Here is a 20,386-nt window from a genome sequence, read left to right as displayed (position 1 = left end):
CACAAACGGGTCAGAGGTACATAGGATAGTGATTCTTTATCATGATTTTTCGAATGTTTTTTTGATAGGAAGAGCCTAGTGATCGCGCTATAGAAGCGGGCCGCAGTGTGGAGATGAACTATGGGGGCAGGAACAGAACTTCGTGATCTTGAGTGGTGACCCTCAGGGTCAGTTCCGAGGCCATTGCTCTTTTTAAAAGACGTAACTGTTAATGAGATGAATAGAAATATAAAGCTGGTAAAGATTGACGATGGTAGTAAGCAGGTAATGGAGAATTAGACGAACTTGACAGCATGCAGGAGCAGGTAGATATGTGGACAACAAAATTTAAAGTTCTTAAATATAAAGTCTCGCATGCAGGACATGAGAGGTCTGAAACCTGAAAGTACCAGTTGTGAGAAGGAGCTGGGAGTCTTGGTGCACTGGTCAATGGACAGAAGCCATTGAGAATGTTAGTAGATGTCAGGTTATTTAGCGCCCTGACGCGTAGAGTGGAAGACATGGGAGTTTATGCTTAAGCTTTGTGAGGCCTCATCCGGAGGGCGGTGGGCAGTTTGGGTTTCCATCTTTTCAAAAAGACAGAGCAGCACTCGAGAAAGTCCAGAGAAGAGCAATGAGGCTGACTGAGAGCCATGGAGAGGAGGAAAGACTGAAGTAGATGAACCAAATGGAGATAAACCGATGACCTGATTAAAGTGTTCAAATTCTGAAGGGACCGAGGTCTTTTAAGTGAAGTTCATCAACAAGAACACGGGACACAGATGGTAACTCATGAAGGATCGATTTTGCCCAAACATCAAAGTTTTTCTTCACAAAGAGAACCACACACCACATGGATTAAGTGAGCAGCTAATGTGGTGGACAGGAGGATGTTAGAGGAGTTAGGATTGATGGGCTTGTTGGGCAGAATGGCCTCTTCTTGTCTCGTCTCCCTGACTTCTAAATCCTCTGGTTGCACACGTGTCGCCAGCAGTGCAGAACTGCAGCAGCTCCTTGGCTGTTGTGGCCAAGTAATGGTCTCTAGCTGCCTGTCGTGGACCTGTGCAGTACATTCAGGTTCGTCTTAGATGACCTGTGGTCACTCAGTGCTGCCAGCATAGCCCGGCACTGGGCACCTGACTTATCCAGCATGAGTGCCACCCACGTAGCGTATCGTAGACCAGAGTGGGGGGGGGGGGGGGGGGGAGTCATTCAGAGCAAACATTTCTTTGGTGTCCAGAGCCATGCATGAAACTAGGAGCCGTGAGCCTAGAGGGCTAATGGCAATTGTCCGGTTGTGTTTTATTTGACCCAATGGGGATTTTTAGCCATTTACAAAACCTCAACAAACAACCAATCACAACCCTCCTCAAATACACACCAGAATCGCCAGAAAGAAAGAAATCGTCCGACTTGCTGAAAGAGCAGGCCCAGTGAGGCACTATAAAGGCATCCACGTGAAGGAGCCCCCAGTCCTGTTTCCGCTGGTGTGTCCCACAGAGGGCTGCAGCATCCTTCATAATGGCACTCGGTTCTGTCTTCATGCTCTCCTCCACTGTGACCTCCAGTGGGGCCAGAATATGCCCCTTAAGCGAGCCTGTGGCCCACCACACCACGCTGGACATCACAGAATTTGTAGGACATTCTTGTCAGCGTTCATCAAGCTGGCGTGCCGTCTGTCTCTCTAAAGAAGTGAATTGGAGGAATGCTGGAAGTGATTGACGGGGTGACGCTCCTATGACATGGGCGCTGGTAACAATGAGGGGTGATATCAGGGTGCGAGTCCCTGGGGTGCCATCAGCTAATGGCATATTGTAGTGTTGCAGCAGAAGAATGTGATTTACTAATAATGACAGAGAGGACCTTCCATAATGACCGAAAGTAATACCCTGGAGTGCCTGGCCGCTAATGAGACGCGGCATAATGGCGTGATATGGCCAATGCCGTGATCTGATGTCTTTGTAGTGGCAAGGTCAGTCCGGCAGTTTTCTTTTTTGCTAATGGGAGCCAAAGTTATCTGACAGGAGCAGGCCATTCCGCTGAACCTCGCTCATCCTTCTTCTCCTCGGCAGAATGCCAAGGTGAGATTTGGAGGTCCCCAGGTGACATTCTTAACCCCTGGAACAGATTTCACATACCCACAATTCCCTGCATGACGATGTACTTTGTAACATTAATGTGACATTCCCTGTAACCAGTGTGGACATGTGCCCCGAGGCCCTTGACGTTCATCCTTCGTGAGTACCTTGTAGCCCCCCATGGTGAGCGTCTCCGTATTGAAGGCACTTCCTTCACAATTAAATGCGTTCATTTGGTTTTTAATGAAACTTCTCCATATTAGTTAGTGAAAGCTGACCTGCTCATCTCCGTCAATATCCACTGCCTGCTAGTGGCTCGCCAGGCCCCCATTTTCTCTATTTTAGTATTACTGGCTGCTGTTGTGTTAATGAGACGTGTTCTGAAGGGTTTCGGATGAGGAAGACCGACGTCTGGCGGTCAGGCAGTTCTGCTCCCTAATGACAGTGACGAGTAGCACATGCAAGTCAGAGTGTCCCTGGCCTCCGCACATGTGACCATGTCAGACCTATAAACGGTGTCCATTACTTGGTGACGTATCAAGCCAACGTGCCTCAGTTTGGGGCCTCTTGGCGTTTCCCCAATTTTTTTTACTGATTTTGTTGTCCACACTTCTGTTTTCTGGGCTAAACAGAACGATGAAGAGGCCATCAGAAGGTGTAATTAGACAGACAGAGGGTCAAAAACACGGAATTGTTTTCAACAGGAATACAATGCTGCCGGACTCGGGTTTAACCGTAATTGCGTAGAATTCTGAGCCCGAGTCCCGTGCAGGCTTAGCGCTGGCCAAGGAGGTGAGGCTGGTCTGCCCGCTCTCTCTTCTTGTTAGCTAACTGTGGCCGCTCTGCCATTGGTGCTCTTGCCTGGGTCTCCACCGCGCGCCCCTCATTTTCTGTCATGTGATGGCCTCGGCCAAGTCTGACTGGAGGGCGTCTTTGTTCTTCACGCTCTCGGCTCTTCTCGTGCTTTATTTATTTTTATTTTTGCACTTGTGATTTGCCTGTTTATCTGTTGCTCTTGAGTTCTTATTCCCCTCATTTAGCACTCAGGTTATTTTTTTCCTTTTCTCGTCGTCTAATTGCAGGGGTCTTTCTGACTTTCCCTCTCAGTAATCTCTAATGCTCCTGCACCCCACAACTTCCCAGCGTTGATGTTTGGGTGACTGCGACTTGTTGTTTCTCGGGCCGCTGCGTACGACTCCAGCTTTCTTTGTTTCTTTATTGTCAGGCCCACCCTAACCTTCCGAAGCCCACTTCACCAAGCTTGGGCTAAATGAGCCTTCAAACACCAAGAAAGGCCCATTGGAGTGGAGTGGAGTGTCCGTTCTGTGCTTGCTTTAGTAACCTCGGTCTCCACCTTCTTCACTTTAAGGCTCAAAAGACAAAAAGTGAGTAATAAAAGAATAAAATACTCCACCTAAAAATGGCGTTTTTTATTTTAATATCTTACATGCCCTATGTCACGGGTGTCGAACTCCAGGCCTGGAGGGCCGTAGTGGCCACAGGTTTTCATTCTGACCCTTTTCCTAATCAGTGAGCAGTTTTCACTTGTAATTCACTTTTTTCCCTTCATTTTAATATCCCTGTTAGAAAGATTCAGTCCTCTGAATTGATTCTTTTCTTCATTAATAATAATAATTTATTTGCATTTATATAGCGCTTTTCTCACTACTCAAAGCGCTCAGCAATTGCAGGTTAAGGGCCCTGCTGAAGGGCCCAACAGAGCAGAGTCCCGATTGGCATTTACGGGATTCGAACCGGCAACCTTCCGATTGCCAGTGCAGATCCCTAACCTCAGAGCCACCACTCCATCATTAAATGACAGCCAAACAGAAATGAGATGTGAGACGAGCCAGCAGATGACCAGCTAAACTGGGGCTTCAAACTCCAAGCCAATGCTTGCTGTTAATTAAACCCCGTTATTTAATTATTCATTCTGCCACAGCAGACATTTCTAAAACTGATGAGTTTGTTTTTTTCTAAGAACACCGTCCAGATGTTTTGATGACCTGAGAGATCAGCTGTACTGAGACCTCCACCTTTCTCTGTTTTCAGATATTGTGTGATGGGCACAGGTGAGCTGGTCATGTGACCACTTGTTTCATGTCTTATTATTGTTTGGCCGCTAATTAAGGAAAAAGAAACGACTAAGTGGCCTGAGTCAAGTTAATTAAAAGAAGTAATTAGCAGCAAAAACTGGCCACTAATTAAGAAGATGGTTAGAATGAAAACCTGCAGCCACTGCGGCCCTCTAGGACTGGAGTTCGACACCCCTGCCCTATGTGCTTGTGGAGACGGCCAAGAAAAAGTTTAAATGTTTATGATAGAATGCAAGCCAGTGGTGCTGAACAACGGCACACGATGGGAGAAAAACCTCCTCTGGAATAAAGAAAAGAATGTCATTTGACTTGTGTGGCCCAATCCAAATGTCTGTCATCCAGTCACAGGCTCAAATAGAAACTTCTGGAAATATCCGCACACACCCTGAACGGGAAACGCAAGTCTCATGAAAGTTGAAGATCCGCCTCTCCCTCTCATTCATTGGTCAACAGTCCTGTCCTAAGTGCATTGTGTTTCCTGTTCAATCGCCGCGTGTCATGAAGCTTCAACGTAAAGACGAAGTTAATGCACTGAATTAATGAATTCACCTCCTTAGCGTTCTGTTTACCCCCAGAAAAATGAACCCAAAACGTTGAATTCCTTTTCAAAAGAAAATTGTTGTCCTGCGTAAGAGAAGCACCATACATGCAGTAGGAGGGGTACGTCGGATGTCCACCACATTACTGTAATAATCCGTCCATCCATTTTCCAACCCGCTGAATCCAAGCACAGGGTCACGAGGGTCTGCTGGAGCCAATCCCAGCCAACACGGGGCACAAGGCAGGAACCAATCCCTTCAGGGTGCCAACACACCGCAGAACACACACAAACACACCCACACACCAAGCACACACTAGGGCCAATTTAGAATCACCAATCCATCTAACCTGCATGTCTTTGGACTGTGGGAGGAAACCCACGCAGACACGGGGAGAACATGCAAACTCCACACAGGGAGGACCCTGGAAGCGAACCCAGGTCCCCAGGTCTCCCAACTGCGAGGCAGCAGCGCTACCCACTGCGCCACCGTGCCGCCCTTACTATAATAATAATAATAATTCATTACATTTATACAGAACTTTTCTCAGTACTCAAAGCACTGTCCACACAGGGAGGAACCAGGAAGAGAACCCACAAACTTCCGCAGTCTCCTTCCTGCAAGGCAGCAACACCACCACTGCGCCACCTGTGAGGTGGCCTAACCCTAACCCTGTAGCAGATTTGGGACACATGTGACGTGTTTGGAGTCACAGTCAGGGCAGCACAGGTGTGTATCTTTGCACGTTTGGGTGGACCACCAGTGTCTGATCCACACGTTCAGTGCGGCCCTTGTGTCATCGTGGGCTACCACCACAGCACCAGGCTTGGTGACCTCCACGTTTCCCTGACAGTTGCTGCATTGTGATCAGTGCTTAGTGGGCTGACGTCTTCCGTGTCCTTCTACTGGATTGCGCCGACTTGCACCATGATGGTGGTCTCTGTAGCAGCCGAATGCACCAGGCCTGTCACGGTGGTTTGCTCGTGCAGTGTTGCGTGTCGGGTTCTGATGACCACTTCACCTCATTGTCTTCACTATCGCTGCAGTCCACTGATGGCTCAGGTTCTTCTGTTCCTCCCACATTTCCTTTTTTCATTTTGGGCCGCTGTGAGTTTCACTTCTTCACATTGTTCAGGAGATTTTAGACGTGGCAAACCTCAAGTGCAAGGGTGCCAAACAACTGTAGGAGCCCATGGCCACCAGCAGCACGAGGTGACCCCAGCCCCGGGTGCCTGCCCGATTTAGGCCTGGGCAGCTTTGGTGGTGCTGGCCTGTGGTGGGCTCTTGTGTGTCAGTCGGGTGCCCGTCTTATGCCCTCTTTCGGTGGAGATGGGTCTTTAAAGATAAATCCACAGCAGAGCAAGGTGGCATCTGTGGTCGTTTAAGGGTGCTGGACCTCGCTGAGCCAGCGTGTTCCTGTAGATGCTGGCGCACGAGGGGCTTCACTGGGCCAATGTACCACATGGTTTGTGACCACCAAAGTACTCGGTGGCTGGAGTGCAGTCCTCCTCTCTGTTAAAAATGTCTGACCTGTGTCTTGTCCTCTCTCATCAGCTGATGTTCACAAGGACAAGAGTCACGTGATGTACGAAGGCAAACACATTCACTTCTCGGAGGTGGACAATAAGCCATTGTGCTCGTACAGCCCCAAGCTCTGCAAGCAGCGCCGACTCAACGGCTACGCCTTCTGTATCCGCCACGTCCTCGAAGACAAAACTGCGCCCTTCAAGCAATGTGAATATGTGGCAAAGTACAACAGCCAGCGCTGTACCAACCCCATCCCCAAGTCGGAGGACCGCAGGTGAGTCTCGGACGGGCTGAGAGGTCTCCCGTGGGCTGGACTCGCCCGCCTCAATATCTCGTCTTCCGTTCCTCCCTACAGGTACTGCAACAGTCATCTGCAGGTCCTCGGCTTCATCCCAAAGAAGGAGCGCAAGAAAAAGAATGACGCCATGGAGGAACTGCGGCCACGCTCTCACCTGGAGTCGGTGGCGCTCAACATCACGGTGCCCTCGTTTCCTCTGAAGACCCCCAACGGGCTGGACGAGCTGGTGCCATCGCCACCCCCAAGCGTCCGGCCGCTAGCGCACTTCCCCGACGTCGAGCTCCTCGACCCCTTTGCCTTCAATGAGGAAGAGGCAGAGGGTGAGGAAGCCGCTTCCAGGAAAGGCTCGGCTGTCAGGAAGAAACTGCAGAGCAAGCTGGCCCTGAATCAGCGCCTTCGCTTGGGGGATGCCATGCCAGAAATTGTCCGAATCCAAGCAGAGCACTTTAGCCCCTCGCCGGCACCTTGCACCCCTCTTCAGCTGCACCCACCTTCCCCACAGTGCACCCAGATCCAGCCCTCCGCCCCGTCCCCTCACCCGTTTCCCCTGCCCCTCCCGGTCATCTGCAAGCCGCCTCCACCTCCGAGCGGCGCCCAGCTGGCGCCGGCTCAGACCAACAGCCACTCTCCCAGCAAGAAGCCAGCCGGTGGCACATCATTCCTGCTGCCGAGCGCCGGGCCTCCCCCTCTGGTGGACTCTGTGAAAGCCAGCACCGTCATCTTGAAGCCCAGCAAGTTCACGCCACCGCCGGCCTGCCTGAGCCGGCTGCAGAGACTGGTCAAACTGTGCACACAGCACCAGCAGCAGGAAGGAGACCTCTTCCCTCACTTGGGTATGGCGGGGCATCTGTGTGTGTGCGTGTGTGTGTGCGCCACTGATGCCTTGTGCGGCTCTCACGGTGTCCCTCTTGAACTTGCAGGTCTCGACTGGTCAGAGGACAGCGCGGAGGACGACGAGGAGGCTGAGCACATGCCACCATATCATTATACCTGGAGGTTACGTGAGAGGTACTTGCAGGACAGGTGTGTGTGGCGTACCAGTCGGGGGGGGGGGGGGCTTGTGTTCTGGTGTACCAGTTAGCGATGGGCATTGCGATTCACTTGTCTGATTTGATTCATTCATTTAAGTGAAGTGACTTGGCGACAGGATGAGGGGCACGGCCTGGGAAAGCTCTTTGATGGATGGGGGGGTCTCCCCAAAATGGATCATTCATGGACAGTGCCAGTAGACCAGGGGTCCTGGGGTCCCCCTTGCAGCCAGCTTCTGTTTTTAATTGGACTCCTGGGCTAATTAAGTGAGCTGCTGTTACCCAAGTTCTGTGCTTTGGGAACAATCTAGAAATTAGAAAACTAAGTTTGGTTAAAAATAATATATTAATGTACCAAGCAGTTCTATGGGAGTAATGTATTGTTTCCATTCTAACAATATTTTCATCTTGATTTTCATTCTACTTTTTAATTGTTTCATTCGTCCCTTATTTACTAATCAGTGGGTCTGACGCTTTGTGATTCCGTGCTGTTGGCCTGGCTGTCCGTTTGGCTCACTTTTAATTGTCATTATTAAGACACAACGAGGGGGCAAAATGGAATGGAATGAAATCTCGAGCAAAAACACGCAAACTCGATTATAGTGCTGGAGCTCTGTGTGCAAGGAAGGCCATCAGATTGTGTTTTTATTTCTTTTTGTTTGCATTGGAAAAACACAAAAAAAGAATAAAAGAAACAAAACCCCAAAACATTTGGAATGGGGACAGTTTTCTGAAAGAAGTGCAGGGTTGCCAATGTTTTTTGGCCTTGACCGTGTTTAACTCGAGCACGACATCATGAAAACGCATCATTAAAATGTTACAAATGCTCTGCTTCTTTGTATTTAGTCTCCCCGACTGCTGACGACACTTCGGTTTGGGTTTAGCTGTGTAGTTAGCAGGGTGCCCGAGAGGCTCGGGTTTGACTCGCTTTGAGAAATGGGGTGGACGGGAATCATACAACCCGTTTGCCGGAGAGTCGGAATCGGCGGGTGAATGATCTCTGCTGGGTGCAGTCAGTGAACCACAAGACATCTGCACTCGGGTCCGTGTGGACAGTGAGGGGCTGTTTGTCAAGTCGAGTGATTTTGGAGACCTTGTCCTGCACTTGAGTCCCTCAGACACTAGAGGGCAGTGGTGCTGCTAGCCAGCTGTGCCAGCAGTAGCCGAGTTGAGACACTAGAGGGAGCTCTAGTCTGGGATGCCTTGCTGTTCTCCTTAGTAGTCACGGCAGTGGAGTGGTGAGGTGCGATTAGCAGAGGCCAGCAGGAGCTTCAGTGGAAGTTACAGTGCATCCAGAAAGTATTCCCAGCGCTTCATCACTGTCTCCACATTTTGTTATGTGACAGCCTTATTCCAAAATGGATTAAATTCATTTTTTTCCTCAGAATTCTACACACAACACCCCATAATGACAACGTGAAAAAAGTTTACTTGAGATTTTTGCAAATTTATTAAAAATAAAAAAAACTGAGAAATCCCATCTCCATAAGTATTCACAGCCTTTGCTCAATACTTTGTCGATGCACCTTTGGCAGCAATCACAGCCTCAAGTCTTGTTGAATATGATGCCACAAGCTTGGCACACCTATCCTTGGCCAGTTTGGCCCATTCCTCTTTGCAGCACCTCTCAAGCTCCATCAGGTTGGATGGGAAGCGTCCGTGCACAGCCATTTTAAGATCTCTCCAGAGATGTTCAAGTCTGGGCTCTGGCTGGGCCACTCAATGACATTCACAGAGTTGTCCTGAAGCCACTCCTTTGATATCTTGGCTGTGTGCTTAGGGTCGTTGTCCTGCTGAAAGATGAACCGTCGCCCCAGTCTGAGGTCAAGAGCGCTCTGGAGCAGGTTTTCATCCAGGATGTCTCTGTACATTGCTGCAGTCATCTTTCCCTTTATCCTGACTAGTCTCCCATCCCCACAGCATGATGCTGCCACCACCATGCTTCACTGTAAGGATGGTATTGGCCTGGTGATGAGTGGTGCCTGGTTTCCTCCAATCGTGACACCTGGCATTCACACCAAAGAGTTCAATCTTTGTCTCATCAGACCAGAGAATTTTCTTTCTCATGGTCTGAGAGTCCTTCAGGTGCCTTTTGGCAAACTCCAGGCGGGCTGCCATGTGCCTTTTACTAAGGAGTGGCTTCCGTCTGGCCACTCTACCATACAGGCCTGATTGGTGGATTGCTGCAGAGATGGTTGTCCTTCTGGAAGGTTCCCCTCTCTCCACAGAGGACCTCTGGAGCTCTGACAGAGTGACCATCGGGTTCTTGGTCACCTCCCTGACTAAGGCCCTTCTCCCCCGATCGCTCAGTTTAGATGGCCAGCCAGCTCTAGGAAGAGTCCTGGTGGTTTCGAACTTCTTCCACTTACGGATGATGGAGGCCACTGTGCTCATTGGGACCTTCAAAGCAGCAGAAATTTTCCTGTAACCTTCCCCAGATTTGTGCCTTGAGACAATCCTGTCTCGGAGGTCTACAGACAATTCCTTTGACTTCATGCTTGGTTTGTGCTCTGACATGAACTGTCAACTGTGGGACCTTCTATAGACAGGTGTGTGCCTTTCTAAATCAGGTCCAGTCAACTGAATTTACCACAGGTGGACTCCAGTGAAGCTGCAGAAACATCTCAAGGATGATCAGGAGAAACAGGATACACCTGAGCTCAATTTGGAGCTTCATGGCAAAGGCTGTGAATACTTATGGACATGTGCTTTCTCAATCTTTATTTTTAATAAATTTGCAAAGATCTCAAGTAAACTTTTTTCACGTTGTCATTATGGGGTGTTGTGTGTAGAATTCTGAGGAAAAAAATGAATTGAATCCATTTTGGAATAAGGCTGTAACATAACAAAATGTGGAAACAGTGATGATGCGCTGGGAATACTTTCTGGATGCACTGTAAGTAATGGAATGTAAACCTTCAACATAAGAACAAATCCTGGTTAGATGTTTCAATGATATCTTTAGCAGGTTCAGTGATTTACTACATTCAAGTATTTGCCCCTTCCCTGATGGCCTCTGTTTTTGCGTATTTTCCACAACGAATGACCTTCCCACAAAATGCAACGTAGGAGAAGAGGAACCTGAGTGAACACGTGACGTGTTTTAGATCAGGACTTGCTTGGTTCAAGGAGCCCCCATAGTCTCAATATGTGCTGACTGCTTCCAGTCATGTCATGTCAGCCTTTCACATCGCTGTGGAGGAGTTTCTGCCCACTCTTTCATTCAGACGCGTTGGTAGGTTTGTGAGCATCGAGTGCTCGTTTCAGGCGTCTCTATTGGGTTCAGGTGAGGACTTTGACTGGGCCACTCCAGACCTTCTGAGCCCATCAGTTTATGTTTTGGTGTCTGATTCTGCTGCTTAACCCAATGACTCTTCAGGTCCGGGACAGCTGACCAGACGTTCTCCTTCAGAATATCCTGGTCAAGCACAGAATTCAAGGCTGCTTCAGTAATGGTGAATCACATGAGCACCACCGTGTTTTATTGTAGGTCTGATGTTCTTCCTGTTGTTTGGCAGACAGAGCAGGCTGTGTGTCACCCAGAGAGTCGGGCCTTTAATTCGTCTGACCATTTAACGTTCTCTCTGAAGGCTTGTGGATCATCGTATTAATGAGACAGGAGCACTGATGTGACTCTCGGAGAGCAGAGGTTTCCACCTTGGTACTCTATTTATTTATTTATTTATTTATTTATTTATTAATTCCTATTTTCCCCTCTGTCTCTTTCTCATCGTGGTGTCCTGAGCTAAGCTGAGAGTAGAGAGACCTGTCCTTGTTAGGCTGCTGAGTCGTCACTGTTCCCTTAGGGTCATTTTTACAGACCATCCTGCTCCAAGTGTTCTCCATGCGGACATAATGGCTCTCTTTACAAAAAGAGTTGTGAGCCTCTGGAACACATGTAGTTGAAGCAGAAACCTGGACAACCTCTAAGAAGAATCTGGGTGAGGCATTGGGACGTCTTTGCTGTTAGCCACACAAACCTTCTTGATAGACCAAATGGTCTCCTCTCGTTTGTCCAATGTGTTCTCATTGTGGTGCACTGGGGTCTCAGAGCCTTAGAGATGGCTTAGTAACCCGCTCCTGCTTTTCTCCTCTTCTCTTCTGGAATTTTCTTTGCTCCGTGCGGAGAGTTCTTCTAGAACCCTCATGGCGATGACGGTCGGTGTGTGGTGAGGTTCAGAGGGCCGGCCGTGTTCAGTCTGCGGATTTGCGTTATCAGTTAACGTTGGTCAGCTGTTTAAGGAAATGAATGTGGGGGGCAATTACCTTTTCACGCTGGGCAGCTTTGTTAACAATTTAGAAACAGATGTCCCCTGTTCCATTTTGTCACAAGGACTTGGCTTCAGATCTTTAGACAAATGTGCAGATATGTATGTGGTGCCAGGATGGGTGCAAATACTTTTTCACAGCAGTGTATTGGTTTAATACCATGTTTCTATATTTTATTTGAAACGACGAATTGCAGTTGATGGTCCCCATGTTGCTCTCGGATGGTGAATGGCAGCGTTGCCCGTGAGCGAGTCCTCATTCGCTGGCAGCGTTTCAGTCGAAAGAGTCTCTAATTAAACGAGAGTCGGGAGAATCGTTGGTCAGACCGGCACTGTGCCCTTCAATACCAATGGTGCCCAAACAGTACTGGGGTGCTTCTCTGAATCCATTGATCCATATGACTCGCTGGCGAGTGCCATGCATAAAAGAGTGAATTGCCCGTCACTAGCGCCAGTAGTGTGGTGCCCGGACCTGGCCTCACTGGAGTCGTTTGCTTGCCTGCCCACAGCTCAGAGGATGAAGTCGGCTCCCTGCGGAGCCATCGATTGGCCCGACTTTGCACTTATCTGCAGCAGAAGTACAAGCACCTATGCCGCCTGGAGAGGGCGGCCACACGGCAGAAGAGGTGCCGCTACGCTTTCCGGAAGGCGTTGCTCCACGCGGCCAGCAAGGACCCGGACTGCACTGGACAGCTGATTCAGGAACTCAGGACTGCCTCTCGGGCTCACAGCAGGTACTGCCAGTTAGCTGCTCTGCCGCCCTCGGGGGGGCCCTGCCAGCTTCTTTTTGAGACCCTCGCCTCTCCCTTTTCTGTTTTTCAGTCCGCGGCCCCCAGAACAGAGAGAGATGACGCCTGCGTTGTGCTTGGGCAGCAATAAGGGGCAGGCGTGCACCACTCCTGCGCTGCCCTACACTCGGCACTGCTTTCAGCGTATCCTTTGAGCGGGCTAAGGGATTGGGGAGGGGTCTGAAGGTGGGCTTGTGGGTCGCTTCTGGCTATCCTCGCGTATCCCACGATGCTTTCCTTGACCCTCGTTCTCAGATATCCTGCTGAACCGCTCCCAGCAGCTCTTCTCGAGCTGCACAGCCAAGTTCGCCGACGGCCAGCAGTGCTCTGTTCCCGTCTTTGACATCACACATCAGACCCCGCTGTGTGAAGAGCACGCCAAGAAGATGGTGAGCCGTGCCCGTCAAACCCACTCCATTGTCTTGCCCTCTTGCTGTTTTGTCTGGCTGACCCGCCGTGTTTGTGCCAACAGGACAACTTTCTAAGAGGTGACAGCAATCGGAAAGTACAGCACCAGCAGCAGAGAAAGCCCCGTCGGAAAACAAAACCTCCAGCACTCACCAAAAAACACAAGAAGAAGCGGAGGAGAGGACCTCGGCGGCCCCAGAAGCCCATCCCACCCGCTGTGCCGCAGGGCAATCTGGGCATGCCCTCCAGCCTAACACTGCCCGCCAGCATCAGGTAACGGGAGCACCGTGGGCGGCACTGGGGTTGGAGAGGGTGCCGGAGCTGCTAATGCCAACTTGTTTTGCAGGAGCCCCTCCACGCCGGAGCTGAGCACAGACGAACTCCCCGACGACATCACCAACGACATGCCGGACATTCCCAACGACCTGGAGCTCAATCAGGAGGACTTCTCGGACGTTCTGCCCCGGCTGCCCGACGACCTGCAGGATTTTGACCTTTTTGAAGGTAGGCCCTCGTCCCGGCAGCCCCGAGTTGCGTCAGGGGCTCCTTCCTGTCTGCTAATACGCCCTCTTGGTGTCCCGCAGGTAAGAACGGCGAGCTGCTGCCCACGACCGAGGAGGCGGAGGAGCTGGAGCGAGCCTTGCAAGCCATGACCTCTTACACGGCCTCCCTGGAGTGCCTGAGCTCCATAGGGGGCCTGACCCAGCCCGACGGCGTGGGGGTCTTCTCTGGCGCGGCCGTCGGCGGAGGCGGCATGGCGTCCTTGAGCCGTGCGGTGACCGGCGCCGAGCTGGGTGACCTTCTAAATGGCCGCATCCCGACCGAGAACTTTACCAGCCTGGAGCTGGATGAGAATCTGCTTCATTCTGCCAGTGGTCAGTTCAGCGCAGCCCCCCCTCCGCCCTCCGCCACCGTCAGCCTTACCGTGGCCTCCTCCAACCCGCTGCTCAGCCAGAGCCCCCTGGCAGAGCGGACGTTTCCATCTGCCTTCCCCGGGCTGCACGAGGACGAGCGCGCCTCGCCACGAAGCCATTCCTCCCACCTGCTTGGCAAAGCAGAGGATCTCCTGTCTCCGCAGCAGCCATATGCCAGTGAACAGCCGCACTCGCCTCCTCCCAGCAGCCACTTCAGCAGTGAGCACGTCGCACCTCTCATGAGCTCCACCATCCTGCCCGGCCAGCTGGAGGTACCCTTAAGCAGTGTGCCAGGCAACCCGCCTCGCTCCTCATGGAACAATATCCCCATGACCCTGGCCGACCCCAGTCAGTTTGGCAACCTGTTGGCAGCCGAGGGCCACTTGATTTCCACCTCCCTGTCCACTCCCCCGTCCACCTCGCACTCGGTGACCATCCAGCCCTCTGTTGCCCTCTCGGCATTGCCCCACACCAATTTCAGTGGCTTGCCCGCTGCTGTCGGCTCCTCTGCCACCCCTTCCTCGGCACACGACCTTCTGACCTCCAACCCCCCCAAACAGCAGCTTCCTCAGTTCAGCGCCGCCTTCGGCCACCAGCTGTCGTCGCACAGTGGCATCCCCAAGGACGTTCAGCCGAGCCACAGCTCCACGGCGCCCCCTGCCGGCTTTGCAGTCGCTAGCGCGACCGCCGCGAGTGCCGCCAGCGTCACGTCGCCTTTTACCGTGCAGAAGTGAGGCTGATTTGCGATGTGCCGACGCAGGATACGAGCGGCCAGGGTTTCAAACAAGTGGACACTGGGGGTCCGGGTTTGGGGGAGGGGAGGGGGTGCTGCTGGGGTTCAGGGGGTGGGGGAGGGGGAAGGGGGGGGCGAGGCATTCTTTGCATCCCCTGGTGGTGGCAGAGGGGAGGCCTCGGTGGTCCTGCTCAGCAGTCCTGCACTTGGGGGCGCGTAGCGGCGCCTAGTGGCGAGGCAGGGCACACACCTATTTGTCATATTTATAATCGGATTCCTTTTAAAGAAATGCCATTTGTTATGCTTTTAACTTTTTGGACAAATAAAGATGATCCTTAACGAGCAGTTGCATGCTTTATTTCTGGTGATGTTGACGCAGGGCAGGGGGTCCTCCAAGCGCTGGGCTGGCATCTCGCACTCTCTTGCTGCTGTTCCTTTGTTTGAAACCCTCAGCCTGGTTTAAAAAACAGGAAGTTATGGGGGCCGGGCGCTGTTGGCGGTCCCACGAGCGCATAGTCTGGCATATGGCTCTGCCATGTGCCTCACCCAGCACGTGGTCGGCCTGCCCAGGCCTTCAACCCATGGCTGTCTCGCCGACACGGGCACTTGGCTGACCGGCACGGCGTGCTGCTGCTGCTGCTGAAAGTGCCACTTTGTACCTGGTGTCACCTTTGCCAAATCGGCTCGGCTGCAGCCTTGGAGTACAATCCTTCCTATGGTGCTTTCTTCAAACTCGGGGCTGGAAGGGAACGTAAAGATTAGCAGTTTGCGTGGAATTGCAGCGGGATGGCCCCCCCCTGCCAGCAATGGCGTGGACTCGAGTGGCCTGGCGGGCATCCCGTTGGGTCTTTGGACCCGCAAACTGTCTCCGGGTAGGCAATGTCAGTAACGGGGTTGAGGAGCCTGGTGGGCACAGATTTGGGGGGTTGGGGGGGGGGGTGCTCCTCTGGGGTGGCAGTCCCTGCAATTCCTGTTTTCTTTTGCTTTGTCTTGCACAATTTCTGGAGAGCTTGCTGTTTAGGGAGGACCGTGGTGCCGATACAAGAAGTGCCTCTGATGCTCCGAACACCGTGTGTCAAGTCGGCGTCCCAGGGTCCTCGTCCTGTTCCTTTTTTCGTGGAGGAGGCCGCTGCGTGATCAGGTTAGAATTGTAGTTTTACGAAGAAGCCAGTCTCTCTTTTTGCTTCAGCTTTGTTCCCTTCACAAAGCCTGCCCCGTCCCCCAGCGCCCCCCACTGGACAGGTCGACTTGGCGGACTTGCACTAATGCGGCAGCCGAGGAGGCACTCGCCGGTCACAATGTCACTGCTGCAATAACTGGAGGCCACGAGGCCTTCGTCCACCCCCTTTTGAGTTGGGGCCGTGGTTCTGTGCCACCCGTGCCCCCCGCCCGCCCCAATCCCCAGCCCTGTCGAGTGCGTGTCGTCTGTCCTGTCGGTCCACTGCCCCCAATAATAAAGCAGATACCTCTGAGTGGCTGGTGTCGGCCGCGGCTCCCCGTTCCTCTTCTCGTTGAATGTACTGTACTCCTGGGACGAGCTAATCCTGATCGAGTCACCTTTTGTTATTGGTCCTTGTTTAATTTGTTTAACGTATTTTTTGTATACAAAGGTTTACATTTTTATGTATATTTTTCTTGTGTATAAATGCTGTAATATGTGTATAAACACTCGTATGTAATATCTGTATATAGTGTGCCACATATGGATCTTTGTTTTTTGGATGTACAAATAAAACTTGCTGTGAGCTGTTCCTGCTGCCCGCTGGGGGGGGCTTCTGGCCGAGCTCTGGAGGAGGGTGGCATGTGCGCGCATGGGCAGTGCCACCCACCTGTGCACTCACCATCTGCCCACCAAGTGCCCATTCATCTACCTGCTTCCTTGGCTGGCATTGGCCCACCAGTCACTTGGTAAACTCCCCCTGCTGGCAGGGCTCAGTACTCCCTCACGGCCTTCCTGCCACAGATTCTCTCTGCTCTGTCCCTCCGCCTAGGGGCGGGTCCCTCCTCTGCGTCGCTTACATGGGCCCCCCCCAAATGCAAGTCCCTTGACCTGAATGCTCCCTGCCTCCCCCTGCTGCCTGCCCATTGTACCCCCTGTCTTTCTCTGGAGGTGGCCTTTTGTAATGCTGCCTCCCCCTCTATCCACATTCTCTACGCAAGCTCAGGAGACCCCTAAATGTTTATTCTTCTTTACCCCCAGGTACCCCCTGCTGGCCAAACTCCCCCCCCCCCCCCCCAAAAAACACCTTGTACTGTGGGAAACCTAATAACCTCCAAATCTGCTGCTCGAGGGCCACCACCAGGGGGTGACAGGCTGTTTTAACTCTTGTATGCCCCCTGGTGGCTTGTTTTACTGCCACCCTCTCTAAACGTCTTCCCCGATGCCATGGGAGGTCCCTAATCTTTTACTTGTTTTGCTGTGTACTCCTTATCTTCTGTAATGTTACTCCCTTATCTCCCGCGGGTGGAGGTGGCCATCTTGTATACTCCATTGGTGGTCTACCTTACCCGCCACACTCCGCACCCCCCCTCCATCCCCTCGTTTGTTTAAATTGCTGCTGACCCTCCTCTGCTCTCAGACTCCCCCTGCTGCCCACCCTCTGTGTCTATCAGCCGTTTCTACTTCTCGTCTCCGTTGGTGGTGCAGCCTTATTTTGCCCCACTACTACATCCAGCTTTGCCCCCAAGTCCATCACTTCTGCTGGTGGTCTGCATTGAGCCCACATTCCTGTATTGGTGTCTCCCTTCACTTCTACTCCTATGCTCCCCTGCTGGTGGTCCCTGCTCTTTTACTTTAGCCCACCACTAACCCCCCCACCCAGACCTTTGTATTCCTTATTTTATTTTTGTGATGCCCAGCTGCCCGTATTCATACTTTGTCTCTGCTCCCTCATGCCACCTAGTGGTGTGTCCCTTCTCTTTGTCACTTGCACTGCTGATGAGCCCCCTGCTCCCTAATTCAGGGTTTACTCTCGGGCTCCCCCCACCCCAACTACCTTATTGCTCTCAGGTGGCTTCACCCATTGACCCCCCCCCTTTTACTGGTGGCCTTTTGTACCTGCACATTGCCCCCCCCCCCCCCAATCACTGGCACTGCTCATCCTACATTGTCCTTCATCTCTCCTCTCAGACCCCCTTCTGCTCTTTGTCTCCCTCTTCAGGTGGTCCTTCTGTCCTGTTGTGCTCCCCGACTCCCCCTGCTGGTGGTCCCTCTGCTCTTTCACTCACTCGTCTGTGACCCCCCCCCCCCCGCTGGTGGGCTTCTCTTTAATATCCCCAGCTGTGCCTCTGTGGTGACAGGCCTCCTCCCCCGTGTCCCCCTACGTGATGGAGGTGACAGCTCCACCTTATGAACTGCTCTCTGATGGCCGAGGACAGTGGCTGCCACCCTTTTTATCACCTGATAGTTTCCATGGTGACTTTTCAGAGCTTTCAGATTGCATCGTAATTTGCATTAAAATGGAAATAAGCCCCCGTCGCTCTCGCCGTCCTCTCGGTGCACTTTATTTTCCCCGTGGTGACTGTCACTTTTATCGGGGACAGCCTGTAATGTGGCCTCAGCTTGGCTGACTCCCGCTTGTTTCACTTCTTGTTGCCTTTGCCCCTTTCTCGTGCACACGCCTGGCATGAGGGGCCTCCACAGTGCTGGACGATAAAGACAGTTGGGCCATTCAGCCACTAGATGGCACTGGACTGCCACCATGCTGCCCAGGCGCAGGCCTGACTGGTCTTCTGTGCCTCTCATGGCCGCTGAAGGTTTGTTGTTGAGGTCTGTGGGCAGCGGGTTGGTATCTTATGTGGCATCTGAGGAGGCACCCGTGGATACTTGTTGTGATTGTCTGTACCTACCTGCCTGTAGATGGGATGTCCTCACCTGCATTGTGTGCCCGCTCGGTGCCAGTGATGCCTGAGGGAGCATACAGCAGCGGTGTTGCCACGCGACGCCCCGACCTCCTGGGTCCAAGCTGTCAGTCCTGTGTTTCTCTTGGTGTCTCTGCTGGCCCACCTTTGACCCACTTGCTCGTGGTTTTGGATGTTGCCCTCCATCCTGCCTTTACAAGACGGGTCACTACAGTACATCCATGCCATGAGGGCACAGGCTGCACCCCAACTGACTGGATGGGCACCTCCTTGCACTGGCACTTTTATTTCCGCTGCTGGGACCCGCGCTGCTCTCATCTAATTAGGTGCCTGTGTGCCATCCCACCGGCCGCCGTGTGCCCAACACCTTTAATTACCGTCTTAGCACCTCTCGATGTCACCTGCACACTCGGGACTCACTGCTAAGTAAACAGGTGGCCTGTCGTCCAGCAGCACGTGTGCCAAGGCAATGGGGAACAGAGGGGACTTCTTGATGGGTGGCTCCTAGAAATGGAGAGTTGGTGCTGCTGGCACTGACACTCATTCTGAGTGATAGGTGGCACCAAGAAGCCATGGCTGCCCATGCAACTCTGCTGCCGTTTGGACGAAGCCTGTGCCCGCTGCCCCTCTGCGGCCATCGTGGTTGGTTGTACTGTCCCCGCTGAGTGATTACTGTGTGCGGCGCCTCTCTCCGAGTCCTTGTCCTCGTGCCAACTCGCGGCGCATTGCAGGCGTCGGCCTGGCCGCCCCCCAGGACAGCAGGGAGCAGCCACCGGTCAGCCACGCCGAGGAAAATGAGGTCCTCCAGGCCAGTTCATAGACAGAGGGTGGGCAGTAGGGGTCAGCTGCACTGCTGAGTGGGGAAATGGCCCCCCAGGGACCCCCAGAAGATAATAAAGCAGCAGCATGGAGGCCGAGGATAATGGCTTTAGCAGAAGGGGTCTGATGAGGGGGGGGGCGACGTGGACAGCTGTGTCCGGCCCCTTGGTGGGGGGGGTGTTATTGATTCTGCTCCTTTGTGTGACAGCAGGGCTGTGCCCGCACTCACGACTTGATGGGCCTGTTTGGGCTGGCATGGGTGCACATGTGAGGGTGGACATGGCAGAGTGTCTGGTAACCGATGGCAGTGCAAGTGTGACACTCTTGTCACGTGCACAGGTGAGCAGCACCTGAGTGGGAGGGGATTAGAGAGGAAGAAGTGGGCACGTTTAGGATGTGCCAGGTATGGCATGCACAGCGGGTGAGAGGGGCACAGAGAGCGGGTGTTTGGTCCAGGTGGGTGTCTGAGACTTTCAATGAGGGGGAGTGCAGGTCTGCATCTGGGTAGAGGTGGGCATGAGAATGGAGGTGTGTGTCACCTACACGTTACTGAAGGAGAAGTCGGAGGGCAGGAGTGTGTGTGTCCACCAGAGTACGCGATTACAGGTGTGGGTGGCCTCCCAGTCGAGCAGCTGTTTTTTGGTTCCAGGGTGTGCACAGGCGAGACTGCGGGCAGGTGTGCCCTCCACCAGGCACCGACTGAGCGTACCCGATTCACCCCTAGCTTAGTGCAGGCTGGCGCTTACCAAGGAGAACAGGCGAGAGTACAGGACTGGAGGGGTGGGGGGTGGCGTTTCATACCCACACTGACCAGGTAACTTGGCACAGGTGAGAGTCTGAAGCTGAAGAGCGTGAGGGCATTGGGCCTTGGGAGAGGTGCACAGGTGGGTACAGATGGGCAAGCAGCCAAAGATGTGAAGTTGGTGGGGTGCTGTGCCCACAGGTGCCAGTTTGAAGAAAGAGGGGAGTGTGAGGACACCTCGGATGAGGTTTCAGGTGCCCAGTCGCCCCCAGCCCGTGTCTCGTGTGGCATCAGCACGCCGCTCACAC

General features: G+C 52.8%; 1 protein-coding gene across 2 annotated transcripts in view; it reads left to right on the top strand.

Annotated features, from left to right (window-relative positions):
- The window catches only part of ino80db (INO80 complex subunit Db), a 32,226-nt gene extending 15,819 nt beyond the window's left edge, over window positions 1-16,407 (top strand). The window contains exons 2-10 of one of the 2 annotated variants that reach the window (XM_051930971.1): window positions 6,247-6,493; window positions 6,575-7,350; window positions 7,438-7,525; window positions 12,323-12,547; window positions 12,636-12,745; window positions 12,857-12,990; window positions 13,074-13,282; window positions 13,356-13,513; window positions 13,594-16,407. In XM_051930971.1, coding sequence (XP_051786931.1) covers window positions 6,276-6,493; window positions 6,575-7,350; window positions 7,438-7,525; window positions 12,323-12,547; window positions 12,636-12,745; window positions 12,857-12,990; window positions 13,074-13,282; window positions 13,356-13,513; window positions 13,594-14,657 — 2,982 coding nt within the window. In that variant the 5' untranslated portion in view covers window positions 6,247-6,275 and the 3' untranslated portion in view covers window positions 14,658-16,407. Of the gene's footprint in view, window positions 1-6,246; window positions 6,494-6,574; window positions 7,351-7,437; window positions 7,541-12,322; window positions 12,548-12,635; window positions 12,746-12,856; window positions 12,991-13,073; window positions 13,283-13,355; window positions 13,514-13,593 lie in introns of both variants that reach the window. The other variant, XM_028806105.2, reaches the window with a different exon arrangement.
- Window positions 16,408-20,386: the final 3,979 nt, after the last annotated feature.

This window comes from Erpetoichthys calabaricus, chromosome 8 (assembly GCF_900747795.2).
Source record: "Erpetoichthys calabaricus chromosome 8, fErpCal1.3, whole genome shotgun sequence".
Lineage (NCBI taxonomy): Eukaryota > Metazoa > Chordata > Cladistia > Polypteriformes > Polypteridae > Erpetoichthys > Erpetoichthys calabaricus.
Note: the sequence above shows the minus strand (reverse complement) of the source record. Positions and strands in the feature narration are given on the sequence as shown.